The 27,963-nt window shown below is 47.5% G+C and overlaps 1 protein-coding gene across 2 annotated transcripts in view; it reads left to right on the forward strand.

The window, feature by feature from the left end:
* Positions 1–27,147, forward strand: part of LOC116956037 (cadherin-13-like) — a 50,310-nt gene extending 23,163 nt beyond the window's left edge. For both annotated transcript variants that reach the window (XM_032977461.2, XM_032977462.2), the window contains exons 3-15: positions 3,735–3,946; positions 6,253–6,363; positions 7,722–7,868; positions 12,316–12,460; positions 14,068–14,231; positions 16,151–16,285; positions 17,064–17,249; positions 18,118–18,383; positions 19,133–19,278; positions 22,522–22,776; positions 24,687–24,935; positions 26,696–26,808; positions 26,941–27,147. In XM_032977461.2, the coding sequence (XP_032833352.1) occupies positions 3,735–3,946; positions 6,253–6,363; positions 7,722–7,868; positions 12,316–12,460; positions 14,068–14,231; positions 16,151–16,285; positions 17,064–17,249; positions 18,118–18,383; positions 19,133–19,278; positions 22,522–22,776; positions 24,687–24,935; positions 26,696–26,808; positions 26,941–27,015 (2,204 nt within the window). In that variant the 3' untranslated portion in view covers positions 27,016–27,147. The remainder of the gene's footprint in view (positions 1–3,734; positions 3,947–6,252; positions 6,364–7,721; positions 7,869–12,315; positions 12,461–14,067; positions 14,232–16,150; positions 16,286–17,063; positions 17,250–18,117; positions 18,384–19,132; positions 19,279–22,521; positions 22,777–24,686; positions 24,936–26,695; positions 26,809–26,940) is intronic.
* Positions 27,148–27,963: the final 816 nt, after the last annotated feature.

Consider the following 27,963-nt stretch of genomic DNA (forward strand, 5'->3'; position numbering starts at 1 on the left):
GGGGAGTTAGTGGTGCGTTATTAGCGCACAGCACTTCGATACCCGGTTCACCTGAGTTGGGTCACTTGCCTGTTCTATGGGCCAGTGTTATTGACGGATGTGGTGATTTTTGTGTCTTTCGCGCCTATCAGCCACTGCCATTAATGCAATATCACGCAAAACATGCTTTCCAAAACGATTTACCTGTTCTTCTGTTGTAATTGGCTGTGCATGGATGGTGTCCGTCACGTATTCCTCATTTGAACGTTAAATGCCATCGCTGCACCTAAATGCATTTATATAATACATATATCCAGTATGTATGTTGAACTTCTTATTATCCTGGTTGTGAGAAGGTGAGAATGTTCTAGATTTAAAGCTTTCGTGACTGCTAAGATCCATACTCTTTGGTTCTATTTGGTAAAGTCACGTAGGTGAAAATAAAATAACAAAAAATCACGACGTTTCGGCCACAACACAAGCGGCCTTCATCAGGTGAAGGGACGAGACTATCTGGAGGACAGCGCTGGAGTGGAAGAAGCCACGCTTAGATCACGACCTTTAAGCTGTGTGAGAAGAAAAAGACCAAGCGCCTTGACAAAGGTCTTTTTGGTCTTTTCTTCTCACACAGCTTAAAGGTCGTGATCTAAGCGTGGCTTCTTCCACTCCAGCGCTGTCCTCCAGACAGTCTCGTCCCTTCACCTGATGAAGGCCGCTTGTGTTGTGGCCGAAACGTCGTGATTTTTTGTTATTTTATTTTCACCTACGTGACTTTACCCAATAGAACCAAAGAGTAAGGTGAGAATGATTGTTTGTAATGGGTATGAAACACGTGCACGTATGCGCTCGATTTTCCTAATAACTTTTATTCGAATTAACGACACTTTATCCTCGGCATGATGTTCAACTGCGTCCAATTATGGTGCCACAAGAAAACAAGAACACTCGCGCAAGGCAAGGATGAAGCCACGTCAACATCCTAACCATTAACATAGTTTAATATTGAACGAGCATTCATGTCTTACCACTTGGATATATTCATCTGGCAATTCACCAGCAGTTGTTTCAAGCAAGCCTGGTTCTGCCAATGACGCATGTGAAAACCAGTCCAGTTTGCTTTGGTGTCGAACAAATCTTGCTGAAATTATGCACTTGAAAGAAAAACCCGTGTGACTGATTGGATGTGTCAAAAATTAATTGAGATGGTTTACGCGACGGGACAGATATAGGCGAAGGAGGCGAATGGTCTTCTTCGTGATTAATCTCGAAAGCTACACATGACTCAATAACCCTGCCACGTGGGATTCGATGGAAGAGGATCACAGAACTAATTCTGAAGTGACTCTCAGCAGAGGCCTATGTTTGTCCCCACACTGTGGGTTTTCCTTCTATGCGCTGAGTGTTTGGCATAGGTCAAACGTCACCGCTGGAATTTAGTCTGATTTTAAAAATACATATTACGTGGTCGTTTTTTTTTCATGTCATTGGTGATCTTGCCGAGACATTAATTCATTACAATTGCAAAACCCCCGTCTCACCACAACTCAGGTTATGCAGTTAATGCGTCTCTATGCAAATATATTGGTCCCTATGCAATTCACAGCGAGCGCGAGCCAAGGCCGGTTACTGGCTACCCAAAGACATGTACAATATGTATGTTGAACTTCTTACACACCGTACGTAGGCAGCCGTGCTCATCGGAGGTACAGGGGAAAGGACAACAAACTAAACACACGAAAAAGTGTAGTCGCAGTTTAATTACAGGTTGTAGCTGAAATTATTTGGATTCGAACACAGGACCTCAGTGGTACCAGCTCAGCGCCCTTGACTCCTACATCTAGGTAGCTGGGGTACCAAGATTTAAACGGGTTCTCAAGTGTAGTGAGTTGATGGCCCTAAGCCAGAGTCATCGGTGGACTGCACACAAACAAAAATCAGCGTTTTGCAACCTTAATTTGCCTACAATTTCAGACCTGATCATTAAGAATACCGATGGGTTGAACTATATCACGTGATGAACATTACTCTAATTTTTCAGAATGTGTGGGAAGGTGCTGCCCGCTGATGCGCCGAACACAGGTCACTTGAAGGCTTCTCCAGGAGTCGTTCTCGGGCATCTGCTTTTGTGGGCCGGTCTCCATCGCGCAGAGGGTTGCATTGCCTAGCTGTGGATATCCGAGTGCGTTCTTCATTTTAATGGCATCACACTGGTAGCGCAATCCGGTTAAAATTTGGGGGGGGGGGGGGTATTATATATTTTTATGGAGAAGTGGCACCCTCTCTCGAACACGTAGGGCTCTCGCAGCCAATATTAAGATGAATAAAAATGCTGCACGCCGGGATGGTCACAGACAATTCGTTTGTTCATTTCTCGATCCGCTTGTCCTGGTGAGGGTCACGGCGGCAGCGTGTTGAGTATGGCGGTCAGACCTCTCTTTGGCGACTGACTCCAGCACCACTACACTAGACACTACTATACACTACACTATACACTACACTATGCACTATACACTACACTATACACTACACTATACACTACACTATACACTATACACTACACTATACAGTACACTATACACTACACTATACACTACACTATACACTACACTACTATACACTACACTACTATACACTACACTATACACTACACTATACACTACACTATACACTACACTACACACTACTATACAGTACACTATACACTACACTATACACTACACTATACACTACACTATACACTGCACTATACACTGCACTATACACTACACTATACACTACTATACACTATACTATACACTACACTATACAATATACACTGCTATACACTACACTATACACTACAATATTTACTACACTATACACTACTATACACTACACTATACACTACTATACACTACACTATACACTACACTATACATTACACTATACACTACGATACACTACACTATACACTACACTATACACTACACTATACACTACTATACACTACACTATACACTACTATACACTACTATACACTACACTATACACTACACTATACACTACACTATACACTACATTATACACTACACTATACACTACTATACACTACACTATACTATACACTACACTATACACTACACTATACACTACTATACACTACACTATACACTACACTATACACTACACTATACACTACACTATACAATACACTATACACTACACTACACACTACTACACACTACACTATACACTACACTATACACTACACTATACACTACACAGACTCTAGCTCTTCCTGGGGAATTCCCAGGGGTTCCCAGGCTAGCCGATTGACATCGTCCCGCCCAGCATGTCCTGGGCCGGCCCCATGGTCTCTGTCCAGGTAGAATGAAATATAGAAAAGTTGAACGCTAGTTTTAAATGTGATTGGTTGTTCGCGTGATTTTATCTCCCCTATCTAAGAATATGGGTCAGGTGACGCCGTCATTCCGACTTCCTCGATGCTCCTGAAGATGCTTTGCACAGTTTGAAGCGAGCCCCGTTCTTGGCTAATCGCCAAATGATACTGTTCTTAAACTCACGAGCGAACCGAAGCCATAAATCGGCGTGTCGAACGCTCCTGCCCGTGAGCAATTCAATTCGCTCGCTCGGCTAACGTCGGGTGGTGGTGGACGGCCTCATGAACGAACTTTGGCCACATCTTTTGCGCGCCCTGACCCACGAGCCCAAACCGTGGACCCTCTCTCTCTCTCCGTCCCTCTTTGGGCCCTCAGTCCCGTTCCGATCGTGCGGCGGCATGCCGGCGCCGACGTTCGCGGTGAGGCCGCGCTCCCTGCGCGTGACCTCTCGCGGGGTGCTCGTGACGTCGCGACCTCTGACCCTGGCCGCGGGGTCGGAGCTTCACGTGGCCGTGAGGGCGCGCGGCATTCGCGGTGGCAGAACGCGGAGGAGCGAAGCGCAGATTCTTGTGCGGCGCCACGCTCAGGTACGCCTCTCGCACCCAGCCCCCCCCCCCCCCCCACCCCCACCCCCACCCCCACCCCCCCCCGGTGATGTTTGCTGCCAATCGGCTTCGCGGTAATTCCTCATCCCTTGAGCTCATGGGACAGCGCCACGGTGGCTCGGAGGTGCTAAATACCTCGCCTGGTATACAGGGAGTCGTGGGCTCGATTCCAACCGTGACGCCCGCTGTATATTTGGAGTTTGCGTGTCTCTCTCGCTCTCTCTCTCCCTGTGGACGCATGCATGTTTTACGGGTCCTCCGGTTTTGCCCTTACATTTAGAATCAACATCACCACGCGTTTTAGAGTGTTTGGCTGCTATACATTTCCACGTGATGATGAGCCACTTCGTTGATTCATCATTTGTAGACAGGTCGCTTCTGAAAAGAGCTATATAGCTCAGTGGCATTACCTGGTATAATAATAAAAAAACACGTTTAGTTATATATATTTATACTGAAGAACGCCTTATTTGAAGGCGCTTTACAATTGTAATGACTATCGGACAACTGGAACTGTAGAAGGTTGCTTCATTTCTTAATTAGGGTGCTTCACGCAGATAACTTGGGCCAGGGATGACACGCAGATAACTTGGGCCAGGGATGACACGCAGATAACTTGGGCCAGGGATGACACGCAGATAACTTGGGCCAGGGATGACACGCAGATAACTTGGGCCAGGGATGACACGCAAGTAGCGACGACGCAAGACAGCAACGACAGCGATGATGCGAAGACAGTGACGGCGTCAAGACATTCGACCCCGATCCCATTGCAGCCCCGAGTCTCGCCGGTCACCCCCTTTTATCCCCGGCGTGGTCTCACTCCACCCCCGGCCACGCCCCCTTTTTCGAACCCTCTAGCCCATTCCCGAACTTCCCTGATGGTTCCCCTGTGTGCCTAGTCCACGCACTGTCCTTGCACCCGCACTGTCTCTACACACGCACTGTCTCTACACACGCACTGTCTCTACACCCGCACTGTCTCTACACAACGATAAAAAAATCGTGCACAAGACGATAGTCATTGAGATAATGAAGACTCGGGTTGTTGTTATTAAAAGTGTTGGTGCAATTATGGTGACAGGAGAACAGGTGAGAGTGGTGAATTAGGGTTTGGGGTACTGATAGGTGTAATGATAGGGGTAGTGATAGGGAGTTGGGGTAGTGATAGGGGTAGTGATAGGGTTTGGGGTAGTGATAGGGGTTGGGGTAGTGATGGTGGTTGGGGTAGTGATAGTGAAAGGGATAGGGGTAGTGAAAAGGGTTGGAGTAGTGATAGGGGTAGTAATAGGGGGTTGGGATAGTAATAGGGGTAGTGATAGTGGTTGGGGTAGTGATAGGGGTAGTGAAAAGGAATTGGTGTAGTGATGAAGGTAGTGGCAGGGGTTGGGGTAGTGATAGGGTTTGCGGTAGTGATAGGGGGTTGGGGTAATGATAGGGGTAGTTATAGGGGTTGGGGTAGTAGGGGTAGTGGCAGGGGTAGTGGCAGGGGTAGTGATATGGTTTGGGGTAGTGATAGGGGGTTGGGGTAGTGATAGGGTTTGGGGTGGGGTCTGGTCATAGCTGGGGGGCGGGGAGTAACAGAGGCAGGATGGGCAAGGGGAGAAGAGGTTGTTTTAAGGGAGGAAGGGAAGCAGGTTAGTTTGCTATCTTGATTCTAAAGACAAAAAAGTCGAAGTAATTTCCTTGCTCAAATGAACAGGAATTTGGAGGGGGGGGGGAATAATCTCCCATGCACAGCCCTACAGGGCCAGTGATGGGAATTCCACATTCCTGCGGGGCCACCTTTCCTGATAGTTTTTTTTTTTAATTACAGGACATTAAAGCGTATTTGAGGTCACCTCGTTCACTCACTGAGTACCTGACTGAGATGCTGTCTAAATGATCGAGCAGCTCTGTCTTATGTCTGTTGCTGCCACTCTCCCTTCCTATCTACGCATCTGTGCACGTGTTAGCCTGTCACGCTATCTGCCTGACACTATACCTCCTTGGCCATCTTTGCGTCCGTTCATGTCTTCCTCACTGGCTATAACTGCGTCTGCCTGTCACTATTTCTGTCACTCTACCCTGTCTATCCATCACTCTACCTTCCTATATGTCACATCTAGCACTACGTCTGACTGTCTTTATGCCTCTCTGTCTGCCCGTCTCTCTCAACCAACAATTTGTAACGCTTTCTATCACTGCATTTTTTTTTTACATTTTCTTTGCCTGCTTTTCCATCCGTGCGTCCGTCTCTCTCTCTCTCTCTGTGTTTGTCCTTCCTCGCTCCCCACATTTGTCCGCAGGACGGTGCGTCGTCGTCTCGGTGCCCGAGCCGCGTTCGTCGCGAGTGGACAGCTCCCAATCCTCACATCGACGAGAACGATCCCGGCCCCTACCCGGTCTTGGTCACCGTGGTAACGCACGCACACAGCGGCCTAGCGCGGTGGGCACAGGCCCTGGCGCGAGGGAGGAACGAAACGGGGTCCCCCTGTCCAATTCCCCTGCCACTACTAGTTGGAGATCTGCGCCTAGGCCCCTCCGGGCCGGTGCCGATTGCACCGCCCGTGTACTCGATAGCTAAGCCGCTGCCTTGTCGTGGTCCCAAATTGGGAGCCACGAAGGTGGAGAGACGTTATCTCCCTCGCCTGGTGTGCAGGAGGTCGGGGGGGGGTTCAACCCCAACCCTGACGCCTCTTGTATATTTGGAGTTTGTGCGTCTCTCTCCCCGTGGCGTTGTAGGCTTTTTTTCTCCGGGTCCTCCGGTTTTTCATTCCTTTCCGCGTGCAGAGACATGCGGTGAGACTATTTCTATTTATTTGGCGGCTATAAATTTCCACGCAATATGCCACTCTCGTTGAGCTAAGCTTTGTGGCCCAGGGCGCTTCCGAAAAAAGAAGCTGATAGCTCAGTGGGCTTTACGTGGTACAATAAAAATGATAGTTGAGCGTTTTGTATTTTTTGCGATTTGCTTGCCTTTCGAATGCTTTGCGGTCCTATTGTGTATTTTGTATTGTTTGTCGTAGTAACATTCCAGCCCACCGCTACTGGACATCTGCCACTTTACAGGTCATCGGATTCCACCAGCATGAACACACCTCTCAGTGCCGACCTTATTACAGATGAAGTCAGACCTTGCTGGTCACCCCGTGCCCTTATAAATCTCAACGTTTATCCTACAAAGTCTCATTACAAGGGAGAAATACAGACAAAAATTGCGGGGGGTTTTTTGCCCGTATTGAAACGGCTGTACGCTGTGTGGACCTTAAAACTCAATTTCCCTGTACAAGAATACTGGTAAACCGTATGGGTATACAGCTATGCATAAAGATTCTGAGTCCGACATCTTGCTTCACGGATTAAGGGGATGGACACACAAACTGTGGGTAAAAAGTTGAGTTTTTTTCTGACTGGAGGCCCATGTTATATGTGGATTGGAGAGTTGTGGTGGAGAGGTGAAGTGTCTCACAGTGAGACAGGCCCCCAGCGAGCGAGTGGGTGGAGAGGCGATGTTTGAGTAGGTAACCGCTGTCCTGGGATGTGTCTGGGATATTTTCCAGTCTTCCCAGGAATGTTAAAGGTCCCACATAGTAATAATAATTCTCCACTCACTCGAGACAACGCACATGCATGGTGTTCTCCCCTCTCATCGTCATGCGAGATATTCTTTTTTGCATGATATCTAAAAAATTGTAATATATATACACCTCAGAGGTGGCAACGGTAGTGGACTGCCACTGGCTCTTTGTTTTCGTACACGCGCTTGTGTCCGCAGTACACGTCGGACAAGCAGAAGGCACACAAGTACATGCTCACGGGCCCTGGCGCGGATGAGGATCCCGTGGGGCTGTTCTACCTGGACGGCCATGGACGGATATACTTGAAGGAAGCTGTGGACCGTGAGACGCTCAACGTTTACCAAGTACGATGCGTGAAAATCGCGGGCCTTCAAAAAGTATTGTCGCTCCCTCGGCAGCATGGCCCCAACGGCAGCACGTTCGCCTGCTTGTTGTGGAGGATTGCGGTTTGACTCCGTAAGGAAGTCCCAGTTAATACCTCGGTTTGCATTCACCGTGAAATGCTACACGCAGTTTCACTTCACTCGAGATTGAACACTAAGCGTTCCGGCGATGCCATTTGAAATGAGTAGGGCATTAAATGCCAGCATCGAATTCGAAGAAGAAAAAAATACGCTGCAAATTACAGTAAAGCCTCACAAGTGTGCGAGCTCTCGATTGGCGAGTTTCGCATATTCACGAGTTACTAAGCGTATACGAATTCCTTATTCGCGACCTGCCGCACTCCAGTATTCGCGAGTGTACAACCTGCCAGACCACCGACACCGGGGAGGTGCACGCAGAATATTGTTCCATTTTTTATTGTTTGCAATGATTATGCACCCCCCCTTCGGCTGCCCATGTTGTCCTCAGTCTCGCAGTAATCCCGCCCGTGAGATTGCGTCTGCGGTAGGCTGACATTTTGGTATAAACGAGTCCACTGTGAGGTCCATTAAGAAATACGGCGAATGCAATCGGGCAAAGTGTGGCAGCTAGCGCTCCTCAGAGTGCTAAAATGATAACTGTGCATTGTTATCAAACACCTGCATCTCCCCTCGCGGTGAGAGACGGTTGACTTGCACTCAAATATAATTACACATAGTAATCATTGCCCCCTACTGGCAGACTGATGCATGCTTCTAGATGTGAAGCTTTCGTGACTGCAAGGACCCCATACTCTTTGGTTCTATTCGGTAAAGTCACGTAGGTAAAAAACGAAACAACAAACAATCACGACGTTTCGGCCACAACACAAGTGGCCTTCATCAGGTGAAGGGACCAAACTGTCCAAGGGACAGCGTTGGAGTGAAGAAAGCCAAGCGCAGGTCACCTCTTTTAAGCTGTGAGGAGGTAAACAGAAAACGCCTTGACAAAGGAAATTAGCATAAAACGTACTACTGAGAAAGCTTGGACATTACACCACCGTGAGAGCTTGGAATGCCACGACTTGAATAAATATACTGTACCATTGAAAATTAGTTTAATGTTTGGTTCGATTTAGAACATCTTTCCAATGGTTGCTTAATTTGAAACCATCTTCTCGGTTGAAACTGTGTCTGTGTTTGTAAATCTGAATTGCCTCGTGAACAAATCTCTGATTAAAAACCCGTGGGTTTGCAGAGGACCTTGGTATCGGATAGGACTATATCGTGATCATCCACAGCGTTGTAACAGTGATCAGCTACGGCAGAAGAATTCGTTCTGCCGTGTTTCAAATCTGATTTGTGCTCGCGAATTCGGTCAGAGACATGTCGTTTCGTCTCCCCGATATAGCAGTCACCACAGGTGCAGATCAATTTGTAAACTCCGGGGTACTGTAAGTCAGGAATGACATCCTTCACGGAAGGGATCAGGTCACGGATTTTGTGTCCTTGCAGTCACGAAAGCTTTAAATCTAGAATTGATAACCTCTACGGGGAGGGCTTTCACCTATCTGTTAGAGCTTTCAATAGACAACAAGACAAGAAGTCACAGCTCATCGAGACGCTGACCTTCCTCAAAAGATGCTGCGACCACAAGGTAATACCCATCGCTTTCACACTCACTTCTGCTGTATCTTCGCCGAATTCTAAACAGATTCTGTTTAAGGCCAGCCTATCTTTAATCTCAGAGAGGATAAGGCTACTCTGATTTGAACTCGATACTTTAGACAGGACTCTCCTACAAGCTCATTTAATGTTAACACAAAAAATTTCACCTTCTGATTGGAACCACGTAGACAACATGACTGCTTCTTCTGCTGATTCACTATCAGTCAAATGCAAAGCTAACCTGATTTCTAAATTCAACCACCTATCAAAGAAGAACCCAGTTCCACATATAACGAAACTAGACGTCAACAAAATCGTTATTACTCAGAGTAGCACCCCGATTTCGGACAATCTGAAAACAGTACTGGCTAGGGGGCTACATTTTGCTATCACCCCAAAACACATACCAGTAGATGATATCATCTCTCAGTTCGATGTAGCCCTCAAAGGCGTAGGACACATCCAAGCAGACGTTGCGAGAGCTGAAATAGCCACTATTCTTAAGAATGCTAAGAAACCCATTAGCAACATCAGCAAAAATGAACGCTCTGAACTCGCGAATTTAAAAAACAGAAGTGATGTAGTCATCCTCTCAGCCGATGAAGGCAACGCTACTGTAATTATGGATAAAGATTCATACAACAACAAAATCCAGAACCTGCTCAACGATGGAAGTTACTCAAAAATAAAAAAATGACCCTACTAATAGCCTAACAATAAAAACCAACAAGATCATCACAAGTTCAACCTCCCTAATCGAACCAACTAAACGTCCCTCCCTAAAACCTGCTGCTGCAAGACCCCCTAGATTCTATGGTCTTCCCAAGATTCATAAAGAAGGCACCCCACTACGACCCATCGTATCCACGATCAACTCCCCTACCTATAGACTAGCCCGTTTTCTGTCAGACACCTTGCTACCTTTCACTGGCAAAACCGCCTCAGCAGTACTTAACTCAGCCCAATTGGTCTCTATGGTCTAAGACTTTGTACTGTCCTCTGACGATATCCTTGTCAGCTTTTATGCTGTCTTTCTGTTCACCAAGGTCCCAGTACCTGATACCATTGAAATAATTGAAAATTTGGTCCAACATGGACTTGACCCCGATACACCTGCGCTGGTTAGGCACTGCCTCAACAATACCTACTTTACTTGGAATGGCTCCTTCTACAAACAAAATGAGGGTACCCCCATGGGTTCCCCCTTGTCACAAGTGATAGCCAATGTTTTCATGGAGAAATTTGAATCAGACGCCATCCAGACTTCCACCCTCAGACCTTCCCTGTGGAAGAGATATGTAGACGACAATTTCGTCATTTGGCCACATGGCCTCCCAGCTTTGAACCTTTTCCTAGACCACATTAATTCCAGACACCCCGCCATCAAATTCATCATGGAAGTTGAGAAAGATGGCAAGCTGCCAATCTTGGATGTTCTGTTTGAGAGGAGATCTGATGGCTCATTGGGACATTCTGTCTACAGGAAACCCACCCACACAGATTCCTACTTGAAACCTGATTCCCACCACCACCCAACGCAAAATAATTCTCTCATCAAAACGTTATATCACAGGGCTCATTGCATTTCGGACCAACACCACTTGACCAGTGAATTAAAACATGTACACCTGGCCCTCAAAAGGAATGGTTACTCTGACCGTACCATCCGCCAAGCTGTTTCTCCCTCCATCCAGAAACAACCACTTGATACTCCGATCAAAACCATCACACTACCATATATAGCAGGCATTACTAAAAAGATCTCCAAAATTCTAAACAAACACAAGATCCTGGTCCGGTTCAATACAGTACACAAAATCCGTGACCTGATCCCTTCCGTGAAGGATGTCATTCCTGACTTACAGTACCCTGGGGTTTATAAATTGAGTTGTACCTGCGGTGATTGCTATATCGGGGAGACGAAACGACATGTCTCTGACCGAATTCGCGAGCACAAATCAGATTTGAAGCACGGCAGAACGAATTCTTCTGCCGTAGCTGATCACTGTGACAACGCTGTGGATGATCACGATATAGTCTTCTCCGATACCAAGGTCCTCTGCAAACCCACGGGTTTTTATCAGAGATTTGTTCACGAGGCAATTCAGATTTACAAACACAGACACAATTTCAGCCGAGAAGATGGTTTCAAATTAAGCAACCATTGGAAAGATGTTCTAAATCGACCCAAACATTAAACTAACTTTTCAATGGTACAGTATATTTATTCAAGTAGTGGCATTCCAAACTCTCATGGTAGTGTAATGTCCAAGCTTTCACAGTAGTACATTTTATGCTAATTCCTTTGTCAAGGCGTTTTCTGTTTACCCCCTCACAGCTTAAAGGAGGCGACCTGCGCTGGGCTTTCTTCACTCCAATGCTGTCCTCTGGACAGTTTGGTCCCTTCACCTGATGAAGGCCACTTGTGTTGTGGCCGAAACGTCGTGACATTTTGTTGTTTTGTTTTTTACCGACGTGACTTTACCGAATACAACCAAAGAGTATGATGCATGCTTGCAGACCTGGTGCTGAGCTATCTTCTGCGGAGGATGGATGGGGGGAGGGCAGAGATGGAGAGGTGACGAGGATGGTGGTGTATGGAGGAGGTGGCATCGGAGGTGGAGGAGGGTGGAGAAGAAAGATGATTGTAGCCACGGGGATAGCGCCCATCAAGCCCAGTGCGCCTACCCATGACACCGCGGCAGCATCCATCTGCTCGAACGCGAGTCTGTAGCCGTGGGAGCCAATACGGTGCTAACGCCGGAACTAATTTCTCCGGCAGATGTTTGTGCACGCGTACGACGAGCAGGGCCAGGAAGTTGAGAATCCTGCCAAGATAACGGTAATGGTGACCGACGTCAATGACGAGACTCCGCAGTTTGTGGAGAAAAACTTCACGGGAACGGTGCTGGAGAACCAGCCAGCCGGTGAGCGTATTAAACGATAACGAGAATGATACATTTTTTTCAATAAGAGCCGCCCTCCCTCGTGTCTCTCAAACTACTTTACGGTGTATATGACTGGTGTCTTGCATTACATCTCACTTCAAGCATTTTCGGGGGTGATAATTGCTGCTTTGTGTGTCATCCCTCCTGAGTAACATGCGGTATATATTTTATAAATTGGCAAATTTGAACCACCATAATGCTGTTATAAAATGGCCAACTGGTTTCAAATTATGGCACGGGATGTTTGAAGATCCACTGTGATTTAAAAAATTATATACTGTATATAGTTGATACACCTGCAGTAATAACTAGCATGTCTGGCTGGATCCTAATCGTGAACCTCTGCAACAAGTAGAAAACAGCCTGCTGCTGGGCCATGTCACTGCCCAAACTGTGCAGTGCAGCAATAATAATAATAACGTGTTATTTGTATACATGCACATTTTTGATAAAAAAAAGCCGGAGAATTTGGCAGAGAGCAGGAAGGCAGGCAGAACCAGCACCAGCAATTGCCCAAGCTCCATGGTACACTATTGCGATGTGATTGGGAGATACTTATTTTAACACAGTTAATGTCCACAGACCCACAAGACGAAAACATCAAAGTGTGCATACTTTATCCGTAGGCTGTCACGACCAATATGATGATTCATTATTGGTTAATTTTGGGTTGTACAGTGCAGGTATAATGCCGACTATTATCCTATAACCCTCCACGACCCGACAAAGCCAATCAAATCAAGTTGTCATGTGGGCAAATATACAAATTTATTTGGTTTTTCAGCAAACCAGAATGTTGAAAAGCAGGCAATTTTTTTGTCACAATACAGTGTTTATATGACGTATTACTGGAGATTACATCCAGCATCATCAACTTGTTAACAGGAGCTCAGCTCTCCCATCACAGAGCTTCCTGATCCTGGCCCTTAATTAGATGCCCTGGCAGCTTTGCACGGTCACGCACGTGATCCATTTTAATCTTCTTCTTCGTTCGTATGGCATTTTTGGAGATTGCAGCAGATTACAAATTGATGTCGAGATTTTTGATATCCATTCGATTGCTTCCGAAGTAGCCGCGTGGATTTGTTTCAGATCGCCGTTCACGATATGTTGCATGGTCCGAGATGTTGCACCACCAGTCACAAACTGGACTCTCGTTAATTTTCCATTCATAGAGAAAGTGTCCCACATCTTCCATGTAGTGGAAGATCTTTTCATCCATTTTAATAACTACGGTTAATTGCTGGTAGCTGATTGGTTGTGATTGGCAGGTTAGCTTAGTGTACTACTATTTAGTGATTGGTGATAATTGGCCACCCTTAAATATATTACGGTGCATTGTGTGAATAATGAGTCTGGAGTTGTAATGCTTATTGTGATTCTAGTTAAGCGTTAATTGGTGAATAGGCTCGGTTTGTATTTTATTAATTGGCACTATAAGGAATTTGTGATACAGATTTATTGAAGAGATTGTTGGTGTTACATTGTGATAATAAATGATCAATTGATGGCTAAAGTTGATTACCGACATTATGAATTTAGTTTGCTATGACGCAAACACGGAAATGTGTTTTTTTTCTGTTCAGGCACGACTGTGATGAAGATAGAGGCGACAGATGGAGATGATCCAGCTACAGACCACGTCATCATCATATACACCATCATCTCCCAGAAACCACCCGTGCCCAAAGCGTTCACTATCGACAGGAGCAGTGGCAGCATCACTACCCTGATAAAACTGGACAGAGAGGTGAGGCCACGGTCACCATCATCACTACCTCCACCATCATCGGCAGCATAATGTCATTACAATCTCCGTCGTCACCAATACCAGCACCATCACAACACTGATCGTGCTGGACAGAGGTGAATCCACCACTAACAAGACATTGATTTACCCATTCATAAGCATGGAGACACGCTTCCTCCGGTGATCAAGGGTTTTGATGATGTCTGTGCCAAGATATGACCCATCTGCTAAACCTCAGGAAAGCTGCTACATTCACCGATGGACCATATATTCCGTCCATTGCACTCTTAGAAGCGCTTCTGTTCCTTAAAATCTACCTGCTGACAATTTCGTCGCACCAACATTTTTTTCATTTCTCGGGCTGCAAGAGTGTGAGCACGTGCAGCCATTTTATACCTCGTGCAATCTGTCAATGGTGGCATTATTCTGGTAAAAAAAAACAGTGTGGGCACTTGCACCCGGTAATCTCAGGTACCCAAAGCCATCCATAGGGCACAGCGAATCGGGGCAACCACCCTGGGCCCTTGCGTTTCAACCTCACGGTGTCAGATGTCATACTTTAGTTTGAAGGTGTGTCAGGGGGCCCATATGGTGGGATTTGCCTCGAGCCCCGCACCTCCGCTATGAACGGCTCTGTAAGTACCCTCACAGACACCTCCTGAACTTAGTCCCTGAGGAACAGCGAATAGCCCCCTCCATATCTAAGGATGAATGCTCAGTAATATGCTCCACTGGTGTGCTGTCAGGGCTTCCTGGAACTGGGTAATTGTCTCTTCAAGTTTGGTCCAGTTTGGTAATGTTGAGTTTGTTTGGGAGGTTTGACATTGACTTCTTGATTTTAAGGATGGATCGAAAGAGACAGCCCTTGTGTGTACCAGAACACTGTGTCCACCTCAACTGCATGCAACACCCTGGTGACAAGGACCTCCGTAACATTTTTCTGCCTGGGGAATCACATAATCAATCAGATGTCAGTGTTTAGATCTTGGATGCATCCAGGTTGTTTTTAGTCTGTCTGGGAGGAGGGAAAAAGTGTTAGCGCACCATGCCGGCCGCCTGAATAGGTGCTCACGGACAGCACTTGCCCCAACCCATCTGATACGGTTGTAGTGAGTCCAACTGAGTCGCAGACGTTGTCTTGGGAGCAACACTATTTATTACATCAACTCAACACAACATAACGTAACCTACACTCGGGTGTTGAACGCCCATCTAACCACGCTACGGCACAACTAGACATGGTCCCGCTATCCCGGTCCGGACCACGAGCTCGGTCCCGGACCGTGTGGCTAGAGGTTTCTTCAACCCGACGTGGATCTTCACTCCAACAACAGTCAAGAACCCCGGGCTCCTCATGGGGGCCGTTATATCGGCCCGGGCTGGGGCTGGCTCCGCCTCTCACCCCGCCCACCTTCTAGATCTCTTGAGCTCTTTCCCGAAGGCTCCCGAGAGCTCCTCTATACCACGTGACCACCCAGCGGCCCCCGTCCACCGGTGGCCCCCCTCCAATATCATCCGGTCACGTGTCGGCAGGTCAACCGGCGTATCATGCCCCAACGTAACCGTGGCTGGCTGACACTCTCTCTCGCTCCCTCACCGGGAGCCCGCACCGCACACCGTACGTGGTGCCTCTGCGCTGGCCAGCGCTCACCCAAGCCCCGCTAGGGCCGGTACTACGCCCAGTAACCGGGCTGCACATAATGACAACACATTATCCGCCGTGGCCTCGCAAGGCCGGCACCACACAGTGACATTCACAGTTACTACACGGTCATAAAGGCGGTCTTTGTATGCGAGATAGGATGACGATATTGGTTTGTGCGCAGACAGATGGTGGTGGCCTGTGGAAGCATTCATTCAGCAATGGAGTGACCGTCGCCAATGTTGACGATTATACATGCGTGCGTGCGTGTGTGCAGGCTGTGAGTCAGTTCCTGCTGGAAGTGAACGCCAGGGACTGCAACGGCTCCCCCAAAGGGCTCAGCACCACGACCACTGTGACCATCATCGTGGGGGACACGAACGACAGCCCCCCAGAGTTCACCTCCCCCAAGGTCTTGTCTCACGCGCACACAATTCCCAGTGTCGCACAGTGATCATCGGCAGCCACAGCAATAGTATCAGTATCATCATCAACATGCCGAACATGGTGGCGAGATGTTAACTACATCGCCTTGGTAGACAAGTGGTCGTGGGATCCTGACCCTGACGCCTGTTGTATATTTAGAGTCTGCATGTTCTCCTGGTAGTTGCGTGTATTTTTCTCCGGGTCCTCCGGTTTTCCCTTCCACATTTAGTATTTGGCTGCTATAGATTTCCACGTGCTAAGCCACTTCGTTGAACTATCATTTGTTGCATTGGCGCTTCTAAAAAAGAGCTACGTAGCTCAGTAGGCCTTACCTGGTAAAATAAAATATAGTTTATTTTTTTGTTCATAATTTTAACAATTAGATTATTTATTGACTGTCATGCGATGAACGTCACTCTCATAATCTCACTCTCTTGTAAATTGGACTATCCTGGCCTCTTTTGATTTCTCGCCTGGTTAAAACAAAATTAACTTGAACCTTGTATCCCGAGCAATTGGGAACGTGCTGCTCTCTACTGTGTGTGAACTAGAAGTTACTCGAAGGGGTATGCACGCCTGTGGGCCGCTCTGCAAAATGGAAGGATCGCTTTGCTCTTCGAGATATCCGAATGCGTCCTTTGTCTCGCGACGGTGATGATGCTGACAGCACAATCGGGATTAAATTGGCGATTGTAAGTGGAGCCCATCACAGAGGAGGCTCGAACTTTCCCCGTCCACCCTCCCCGCCTCTCCTCGCTGTGCAGTACGAGGGGACGGTGCGAGAGAACGAGCTGGTGGCCCGGGCGGTCGTGTTGGACGTTCGAGATGCGGACGCTCCGGGCTTGCCAGCGTGGCGCGCCGTCTACACCGTCACTCGCGGCAACGAGGCGGGGCACTTCGCCATTGCCACCGATGCCAAAACCAACCAGGGCGTGTTGTCCGTCGTCAAGGTTTGTGTGTGCGTGTGTGTGCAGTGGGAGCGGTGGTGCAGCGGTTAGTGCGCTACGAAAACCAACCTGGCGACCCGAGTTCAATCATCGCTCATGGCTACCAACACCCAGTGATGATTATCTGAACCGGTCTTGGGCCTCTCTGAGGTCGACTCAGCTTCAAATGAGGACTTGGTGTGGTGGTGTAGACATCACCACTCGGGAGTCAAACAATACGTAACCTAAAAAAGCTGTTAGATTACAATGAACATTATACATCGAATACATATCGGGGTACACCAGTAATGCAAAGAAGAAGACTTCCTGAAAATGCTGGTCATATTTTCAAGCTAAACTCATGTCTAATTGCTGCTAAATTTGGTTGTGAAAATTGTCATTCAACTGACAGGTGTGAGCTGAAACAGACAATTTTATGTAATTTGTTTGGCTGTGTTGAATTACAGGTTGATGTCGAGTCTGGCCAATTGGGGGTAAGTGGTGGTGAGGGTTGTCTTGAAATGTAAAGATTTTAAATAAGGTCCTACTTGACAATAAAAATATATATCATAGGGATAGGGGGGCAGGGAGCGGGGGGGTTAGAGGTCAACGCCCCCGTTTAGACCCGCTACTGTGTCGGTGGCGGAAGGTTTTACAACACCACTTTAACCAGATCACGATACAGTCCAACCAGCAAAAACCATAGGGAATCAAAAACAGAAACCTCCTTGAGCGGAGACTTGAACAGTTGGGCAGAAGGGCGGAAAGATGATAGAGGGCAAGGGAGCACAACAGCATGGACAGTTGGGGTACAGGAGTTCCAGGCCGCGGAGATGTATGAGCTAACCCTAGCTGGTCGATTCAACGCCGCCCACATTTCTCGCCACCGCAGCCACTGAACTTTGAAGCAATAACACCGGCTGACAAGACAGTCCCTCTCGTGGTGACGGTGGCCAGCGAGGAGCCGCTCCAGCCCGGCGTAGTCGCATCATCGTCGTCCACAGCCACGGTGCTCGTGCACGTCACGGACGTCAACGAGGACGCGGCTTTCGTTCCGCCGGTGCGCGTGGTGCAGTGCGACGAGGGGGCGCCGCTGGGATCGCCGCTCGGAGTCTTCTCCGTACAGGACCCCGACACTGGGACACCGCACAACTTTATGTAAGCATAAAGTTGCGCTGGGGGTGGTGGGGGGGGGGGGCTTGTAATAGCCGTGTCAGGGATGGTGAGAAGTCGATAATCAGGATTGAAAGAAAGCCTGGTGGAAGCTGCGATGAGCTGTGAAGCTCTGTTTCACTGATGTCCAGTAACAGGTGACTGGCAAGGGTGATGGCGTGTGTGTAGCAAGCGTAAGATACCAGACACCCGTTTGCTTTATAGCCAATGTTACAGGCCGAACCCATGTAATTCAAATTGAGTTGACACACTGGTGTGCAGGCGTCAGGGCCCAAATATGGCACACGGCAAATTACTCAATGGGAATACACGTGACGATCAATGGGGATACACGTGACAATCAATGGGAATACACGTGACAATCAGTGCCCGCTACTGAAAACACCAATGCCCGCTTGCAGGCGAGGTTCTGAGTCACCTTGTGCCCTGCATGAACAGCTGCCACTGGGGGTGCCCTTACAATGTATTGAAATGAGATGTAAGTCACGTATTATGTCTAAAGCACTCCGAGATGGCCCTGACCAAAGGGGGTTCAGCTATATATATTTAAAAAAAATTATCATTCAACCCTTGGGGCTTGGTATTTTCCATGTCTCATGGGGGTTCATAATGGCTGTATCAGGGATGGTAAGCAGGTGGTAAGGGTATGTGGGTTCAAGACTTAGAGCTGTGTCTATGTCTCTATCAGGGGGATGCATGCTGATGTTAACTCTGAGTGGACTGGTTGCCCCCAGCTATAAGATTGTGTCAGACAAGGCCGGCTGGCTGGAGATTGACCCACGCACAGGAGCGCTCAGCTTGGCTGGAAATGTGGACTATGAAGACCCCGAGTACAACCGCAATGGGCAGTACAACGTGACCGTCATTGCCATCGATCCAGGTGCTCACTCATCCCAGGGCTATCCAGGCAGCACGATTCTGCTTTAGCTTCCGAGATCTGGTGCGATCTGGCTCAATCAGGGTGATTTGGTCATAGACATCCAAAAGCCAACATTGGCCTCCCTCGAAAGCGACACATCATATCACCCAGGGCTTAATTCCAGCCAGGGAAAGATTTGCACACCCAGCACACCACATCCAGTATAGCTCTAGCTGTGGCTGTGGCTACTAGTCGACTTCAATCTACCAGTGACCAGAAGGGAATTCAGTTATAATTAGAGCCCTGAGGCCACAGTATCCTTACGATCTGGTGCCACAAAACCGCCACCTCGAATTCATCCTCGTCTCCTCCCACCAGGTGACATCATCTCCCACAAATGTTAAGTGATGCATCTTCGCATCATTAACACATCCAATGGGGATGATCTTAGAAGAAATCCGTTAAAGAAGGCCGCCAAATTGGACTCAGGATAAATATTAGCAAACCAAAAGGTCAAGTACAACATGTGTGTGTGTGTGTATATCATATATCGGTGGGGAGCGAGAGTGTAGCGGTTAGCGCGCTGCGCTATGAACCTGGCGACCCGGGTTCGATTCCCGCTCACGGCCAACACCAGTGACGATTATCTGAACCGGTCCCGGGCCTCCCCTAGGTCGACTCAGCCTCAAATGAGTACCTGGTGCGGTGTGTAAACATCGCCACTAGGGAGACAAAGGTGGTCGGGCATGGTGCTGGCCACCCACCCCCTCGTGTACCGTTCCGGCCTTCATAGGTGCTCGCTAACAGCACTTGCCCCTACAGTCTGTTAAGGCTATGCGGGGGATCTTTTTTTATATCATCATCACGATCTATGGGCAGGTAGCCCATAGATGTCCACTGCACATTTCGCAATTTGTTTCCACCTTCCTCTGTCTTGTGCCAATATGCTCAAGTAGTGCGCACCTTTCTGGCAAAAATCTCTTATGTTGTCACGCCAAATCTCTGTTAGGTCTCCTCTTTCCGGTTCCTTCCATTTTTTCCGAACAACGCACTTTTAATCTTTCTGTTGTTGTCCATACGACAAAGTGTCCAAATAGTGCCAATTCCCTTCCCATCAATGCCTGTGTCCGGTCTTTCTCGACGCGCAACCTTTTCGCGCTTCTACCGTTGGTCACTCTTTTGGTCCAGCTCAGACGCGGTATCCTTCTGTAGCAATACATTTCGAGTGCCAATTATCTGATCTGTCAGTCGTTTTTAATGTCCAAGTGTCGCAGGCACACAAAGCTGTACTGAACACGCATGTTCTTTAGATGTTCGGTTTGGTCTTGTGGCTGATTTGCTTGCTTCTCCAGATGCTATTGGATCCTGCCATTAGTTATGTTGCCCATGTTAGTAGACTTCCCAAGTATATGCTTTCTTTTACATTCACAATTTTGCTGCTTTCTAACACATTCCTGTGGAGGGGGACTGGTAGGAAATTTTGAAGTAATTATGTACGGATATTTGAAAAAAGTGGCGGGTTTTTTTAACGTTAGCACCACGGAGAGCGATTTGGCAGTTATTCAGATGGACGAGTCCATCTATGTTCGGAAAAGAGGAGGGGCGAGACGAAAATAATGGATGCGGTCTGAAAGTCACCGTAAGCGTGAACAATCAAATCGCTCTCCGTGGTGCTAACGTAAAAAAAACGCCATTTTTTTAAAAAAATGTCTTGCTGTGGTTTTCACACCTGATGATGATTGCTTGTGTTGCAGTCGAAACGTCGTGAGAATTTTATTGTTTTATATTTTTATTATTTTGTTTCCCTTCTACGTGACTTTACCGAAAGAACCGAGAATATGAATCCCTGCAGTCACGAGAACTTTAAATCAAAATTTGCGACGAAGTTGTTTGGTGGCAGTGGATCTCCCTGTCTCATACTGTACATGTTTTTGTTGGGAACCATTCTCCTATTTCCTGTCACAATTTTACTACTGTCTTTGACCTTTCACCTGTATCCTGCAGAATCTGTGTCAGTCTTTTCCCTACTCCATACGATCGTAATGTTGCCCACGTTATATCTTGCTTAGGCGAATCGAATGCTTTCTGGAAATCAATGAGACAGTTGTAAACCGGCCTATTCTTTCTCTTTGCTTTCTCTGCTATAAACCTTAACATTTGTTGTACTTTTGATTCAAAGCTTTCGTGACTGCAGGGATTCATATTTTTGGTTCTTTCGGTAAAAGTCACGTGACTTTACCGAAAGAACCAAGAATATTTGTTGTACTGTTTTCCTATTTTTCCTCAACCCTACCTCTTCTTCCACATTGAATCGATATAATAGTACGATCATTACCTTCGCCATGCAACTGATCGGTGCGAGGGTTCTGTAATTTTTTTACAATTGGTGAGATCTCCTTTCTTGGATATCGTCACAAGTGTTGAGGAGTTCCCAGGACGACTCGGAGACGACGTGAAGGTTAAGGGCTTGCGCCAAAGGTTTATTATAGTTATTAACAATAACACAAGGGTGTAACAACTCCCAGGGGTTAGGGGGTCCTACAGTGAGTCCTGGTCCCAGCCCGGCTAGCTCTGGTCTCTCTCTCTCTCTCTCGGTGCGGATCGAGGACTCTGCCAACTCCACCGACCGGAGAGAGAAGCACCTCAATCGGCTACCACGGCTCCTCTCCAGACTCTCCACTCGATCCCTCTCTACCCCTGGTTCCCTCTCCACCTTTCTCACTCTACGCGTTCCCACAGTGACCCCGCTTTCGTCACGGGGCCCCCCTTAAATACTCGAGGAGACGTGAAGTCATCGAGTCGCCCAGCGTGCATGACGTCACGTTCCGTGACGCCATCGCACTGGACGGCACACATGACGTCACGTCCCCATTTTACTCCTCTACACAAGTATGGATGTTGTCCACTACCTCCGGTATGTTCGCTTCTCTCCATACTTTTGCTTGCATAGCGCGTAGACTTATTTCCGGTTCCTTCCCACCAACTTTTATTATTGCTCCGCTTGCCGTCCACTCCTGGACTTTTGTTGATGTCCCTTGGAGGAGATGTCACGCGAAAGGATAATGGACGATGGGTCAAGAATAATAAAGGAGTGACAGCCAAGGAATGGAATGCATCAGAAAGGAGATGGAGAGATGTGATCGGTGCAGGCGCTGGATGTATTGTTGCATCGCATGATCATGAGAGCGCTGGTGACAGATTGGGAAGGCCTTCTTTCAAAAGTGGACACATCAAAGCTGACGATGGTAACTTTTTTTGCTCAAGGTCACCCGGACTTCACCTGCACGGGAACGGTGGTTCTGAACATCGTGGACGTCAACGACCATGCTCCCAAGCTCGCAGGGCCTCTATTTGCCACAGGGGCCTCAACGCCACACCTCTGCCTGGCCAGCCCTTCTGAGGGTCTTCCCCTCATGGCCATCGATGCTGACTCGCCTGCTCATGGGCCCCCTTTCATCTTCCAATTGGTCAACAAGCCTCCCGGCATCGACGAGCTGTGGGAGGTCGTGACTCTGAATGGTAAGAGCGGTGGCAGAATCGATGTCTTTTTGCGACTTTCGCCATCACAAGTTTTGGGAGAAAACAAATATTTTTCGAAAGTCGGTTCATGTGTTGGTTATCTCATTTGATCACGGAAAAAGCTAAATGGATAATAAAATTACCGGGTTGCTCAGAGGTTAGAGCTTTGAGCTGGCACCGCTGAGATGTTGGGTTCAAATCTCGGCTTCACTTGCCTGTGATTAAACCGAGTTTTCAAGTCCAGTCAACTAATCACATTCATTATAATGACAACTTCTTCATCACCGTAACATGGCCAGCCACTACAACGGCACTTAATGTGGTTCTGCACTCAAACTTGGCAAAGTTTCAGCTCTGAGGATTAAAAATAATGGTCTGTCATGCGTTGTACGTTACTCTGATATGCAGAGCGGGTGGGTATAATTCTCCCCTCTACTGTGTCTGTGTGAGGGTAACATTAAGAAGGGATCTTAGAGGTGGCTCTGTGATATCCACTTCAGCGGGCCATTCTGTTTGGACCAGAGTGCCACTTGAAGAAGGGATCTCAGAGGTAGCTCAGTGATATCCCCTCCCGCAGACCATTCTCCAACACAAAAGTTTAGCAGCGCTCTGAAAGATTTGCGAATAGATTATTTGTCTCTTGACGCTGATACTACAATCAGGATAAAATTGGGGAAAACAGACAAAAGCTTACCTTTCTAATTTTCCTTATAATTCGATAAACAAGAGTAGCACAAATGAGCCATGTACAAAATATCTCGAAACAATTTCCCCTTTCAAATATGCAAGTTTGTATTTTCAGAGTACATGGCCTGATCTGGAGAGTGGAGTGAAAATGTTTAATGGATTGTTTGATTGATTGCTCGCCAGAGACACATTTTGACAGTGAGCTGAATTGTCATAAAATTGCTTGTTTTCGTTCATGACACACTGCCATTTTTATTGAAAGATTCGTGTTCGTCATTTCACATAAACCTCAAGAACCAATTTAATGAAAGGATGAGCCATGTGCCAAAATCGGCAAAAGAATACCCCATTTTTAAAAAAATTTCGAGAGTTTGTGACCTGAGTTAGAGAGCACGAAAACATATTTCACGCAGCAGACGGATGTCATTGCTCCCTAAAGATATCTAATTACACATTTTCAAACAATCGTCATTATGGCAGTCACACAGCCCAATGTTAGCACATTTATCATTCATTGCAGAGGTTTTCGGTTTAAAAAGGGCCAGCAATTCTGGTTAATACTGTGGCATATTACCCGAGGAACACATGCCACCCACTTCATCGCGGATGCTCACAATCTCGTGACAATTTGAAATTAGTAGATCATCGTGTGCCAGTGTCACAGTCCAAATTTGCCAACTTCTAAAAATGATACTGAAAATATTCAACTGGGATTTCACGAAGCTCTAATTGACCCCTACTGGCAGACCAATGCTCGCATGTAGGTCGGTGCTGAGTCCCCTTGTGCCAGACAAGTATAGCTGCCACTGTTGGTGTCTATTCAAATGTTTGATATGAGGTGTTATGTATCTACTGTACATATGTTGAACTTATTTCGCACCGTACGTATCCAACCATGCTAATCAGATGTGGGGGGGGGGGGGGGGGGGAGAAGGACAAGCAAAACATAAAAAGCAGTTCTAAAGAAATTAGTTTTCGACTTTATCAGGGGGTTCATAATGGCCATGCTGGGGTCAATGAGAAGGCAACATGGGTGCGAGGCATATAAGCCCCATAGACATACAAAGTTAATTATTACAGTGTTAGTCATTTATTCAAAGACATTAATTTTTTTATCACCATCATGTTGCTGCTAACCCCCGCCATTGCTTCTACTTTATACCTCTACCGCCACCATTGCACGCCCCCCCCATCCCACCCGTCCCCCCTTTTCCTCTATCAAGCCACGAACGCGCGATTGCAGGCACGTGGGACCCCCTCAGGCAGGGCCCCCCTGCCCGGGGTGCACCAGCTCTCGGTGCTGGTGACGGACCGGGACGGACTCGGGGAGGCAACACAAATCACCGTGCGTGCGTGCCACTGCTTGGGCCTACTCAAGGGCTCGGGTTGCGTGACCCCCGCTGGGTCAGTGGGCCTCGGATTCGACGGCGCGGCCGCCATTGTGTTCCCGATCCTCACCCTGCTACTGCTCGGTGAGCAGCAGCTGGAAACTTGTATTGTCGTTACTATTTCTAAACACGATATTTATACATGAAATGAACGAATTTACCGCAGTTTGCTGAGCACAGACCCGGCACGTCAAAATGGCCAGCAACAAACGGCACGATGGCGTCTTCTTTGGTCCTCTCGGTGAGGTCACGTAGAATGAGAATAAAATAATAAAATAACACAGTCAAATTCTCACGACGTTTCGGCCACAACGCAAGCGGCCGTCTTCAGGCGAAAGGAACAGACCTGTCGGGACGGCAGAGCTTCAATGAACGACGTTAAGATTCGTAGCGACTTTTAAGGCACGATGGCAGTTGCAATCGACACGTTCGCACGTTTGTTGAATTTGAGCAACGTCGTAAGAGCTTGAGGAAAGAGACAACGGGAGGGGATTCCAAATTGGAGCAGTGTTCATGGCAGAAGCAGAAGAATGTTGTTTTGACCCGCAGTTTGGCGAGTGCACGGAAGAGTAGGTGAGAGTGGATGGGCGAGTGAGCGAGTGGTTGACCGACACTCCTGTTAAGGCTATATGGGGGGCGGGGGGGGGGGGTGGGATCTTTCTCGATTTGAAGTTTTCGTGACTGCAAGGATCCATATTCTTTGGTTCTTTCGGTTAAGTCACGTAGGTGAAAAAAATAAAATAAATCAAATCACGACGTTTCGACTGCAACACAAGCAATCATCATCATCATCAGGTGTGACAACCACAGCAAGAACTTTTTGTTTTTACTGAAGTGGGAGAGATGCCAGAGTTAGGGCAGTTAAATAAGTCAGAAAGGGGGAGTGTGTAGGGTGGGGGGGGGAAAGGGAGGGGGCGAATGAGGAGAGGAAGGACGAGTTTTGCAGGGACGCTGAGAGCAAAGAAGCGACACGATTGCTGCCAAGAGAGATGATGGCACCCACAGCAAAATACTGCTAAACGCCGAGGATGCAATTAACTCGGTAAAACAGACGAGTACCCGGTAAATAAGATGGGGCAACTGTGAACAGTTACATTTTACTTGGTTAATAACATCTTCTTCTTTGGTTCTTTCGGTAAAGTCACGTAGAATGAGAATAAAATAATAAAATAAAACAATAAAATTCTCACGACGTTTCGGCCACAACACAAGTGGCCTTCTTCAGGTGAAAGGAACAAACCTGTCGGGACGACAAGTGGCCTTCTTCAGGTGTTCCTTTCACCTGAAGAAGGCCACTTGTGTTGTGGCCGAAACGTCGTGAGAATTTTGTTTTATTTTATTCTCATTCTACGTGACTTTACCGAAAGAACCAAAGAAGATTAATCCTTGCAGTCACGAAAGCTTTAAATCGAAATTTAATAACATCTTTCCAATGAATGCTCAATTTGTATCCATCATCTCGGTTGAAGTTACGTCTAATGTTTATATATCTGGATGGCTTCATGAACAAATCTCTGATGGTCGCCAGACGGCTTGCAGAGCACCCTGGTCTCGGAGAAAACAATATCAGAAGAACCACAGAATATGGGGGGGGGGGGGATCTTCCTTCTTCGGTTGAGCAAGTAACTGGGTGAGTCAGTGCGTTGTTTTAGACCTGCAGTGTGGTGGTTGGACAGAGTGGTGGATGAGGCGAAATATTCAGTCTGGCAGACGGAGTCCTCAACACGGGTGGAGAAATCAATATTTTACGGTTCACGTGACACAGGTGTCACAGCAATTGAGGATGAGGAGGCGAGTGACCGCCGGTGAGCGACTGCTGAATTAATGTTCCGCGTCTCTCACAGGAGTTCTCTACTGCTGCTTCTGCCGGCAGCCGCGACCAGCACTGAAGATCCCCGATGTCTGGGCTGAGTCGCTCGGCCAGTACAACCAGGAGGGCGGTGGTCAGGAGGCAACGGTTTGACTCCCACTCCCGGTGCTGCTACACTTATTGCATAACGAGGGCGGTTTGAGCTGGCTCGTCGGCTCGTTGTAAATTAACGGTGCGCTTGTTCTGGTGCATGCGTGTGTCTGCCTTGTGGTCGTACAGACTCTTTCATCGCTGGTTAATAATCCCGACCGTGATGCACCCTTCACCAAACACGGTGGACTGTCCAGCCCCTAACATCGCCCTGCTGCACAAGCCTGCAACGGCCCTGAGTCGTGAAGATTCCATGGGTAACAGCTGTCATCGGCAACCGTAAACGGAACCAAGTGACTTCTATACTTCCGCCGTTCGACTGTCTCCCAATCCAATCCCAGAACAATTTAACGATCGCTCTCACCGACTTTTAAGATCCTCCACGAACTCACCCCCGTCTACATCTTCCCCTCTTGTATTGCTCGACTCCCCTCTACGCACTCTTCTACCTCCCATCATCCCATCTAGTGACGTGTCCTAGCCACTTTTATCAATGGTTTAAGTTTATCCGTTGAACCAGGTGAGAACGCGTAAGACCAAGATGGTCCCTTGTGCAAGAGCGACTTATTTGAATCTTGCCATTAACTTCCGTACCTAATGTAATACACCGTGCAATTTCTGTGCACTTGATGAATTGCAAGCCTATCGAGCACTATCGTTTGCATTACTTTCGACAGCATTGCAGTCACGCTCCATACGTGTACGCGTGTTGCTGTGTGCATGTGCAATATGCGTGTATGCGCGAGTCAACGTACGTACGTGTTTGCATGTTGCGTGTGCATGTGGGGAGCGGTAGTGTAGTGGTTAACGCACTGCACTATGAACCCCCGGCGAGTGAGGTTGATTCCTGCTCACAGACCAAATATCACTGATGAATATCTGAACTGGTTATGGGCCTCCACTAGATCAAATCACCATTTAATCTGTACCTGGTGTAGTGTGCAAACGTCACATGGCCATGTTTGGTACAATCCACACCACCCCCACGTGTCGTATGCTGGTCATCGTAGGTGCCCCCTAACAGCTTTAGCTTTTCCCCCCCAACAGACTGTTGAAGACTACAATGGGAATATTTGTTTTGTGTGTATGTACGTATGCATGTGTTTCTATCCTTATGCGACAGTATTGCACTCACATGCATCGTCCTCAGTG

The sequence above is a fragment of the Petromyzon marinus genome, chromosome 63 (assembly GCF_048934315.1).
Source record: "Petromyzon marinus isolate PM22_M1 ecotype Great Lakes invasive population chromosome 63, UKy_Petmar_22M1.pri1.0, whole genome shotgun sequence".
NCBI lineage: Eukaryota > Metazoa > Chordata > Hyperoartia > Petromyzontiformes > Petromyzontidae > Petromyzon > Petromyzon marinus.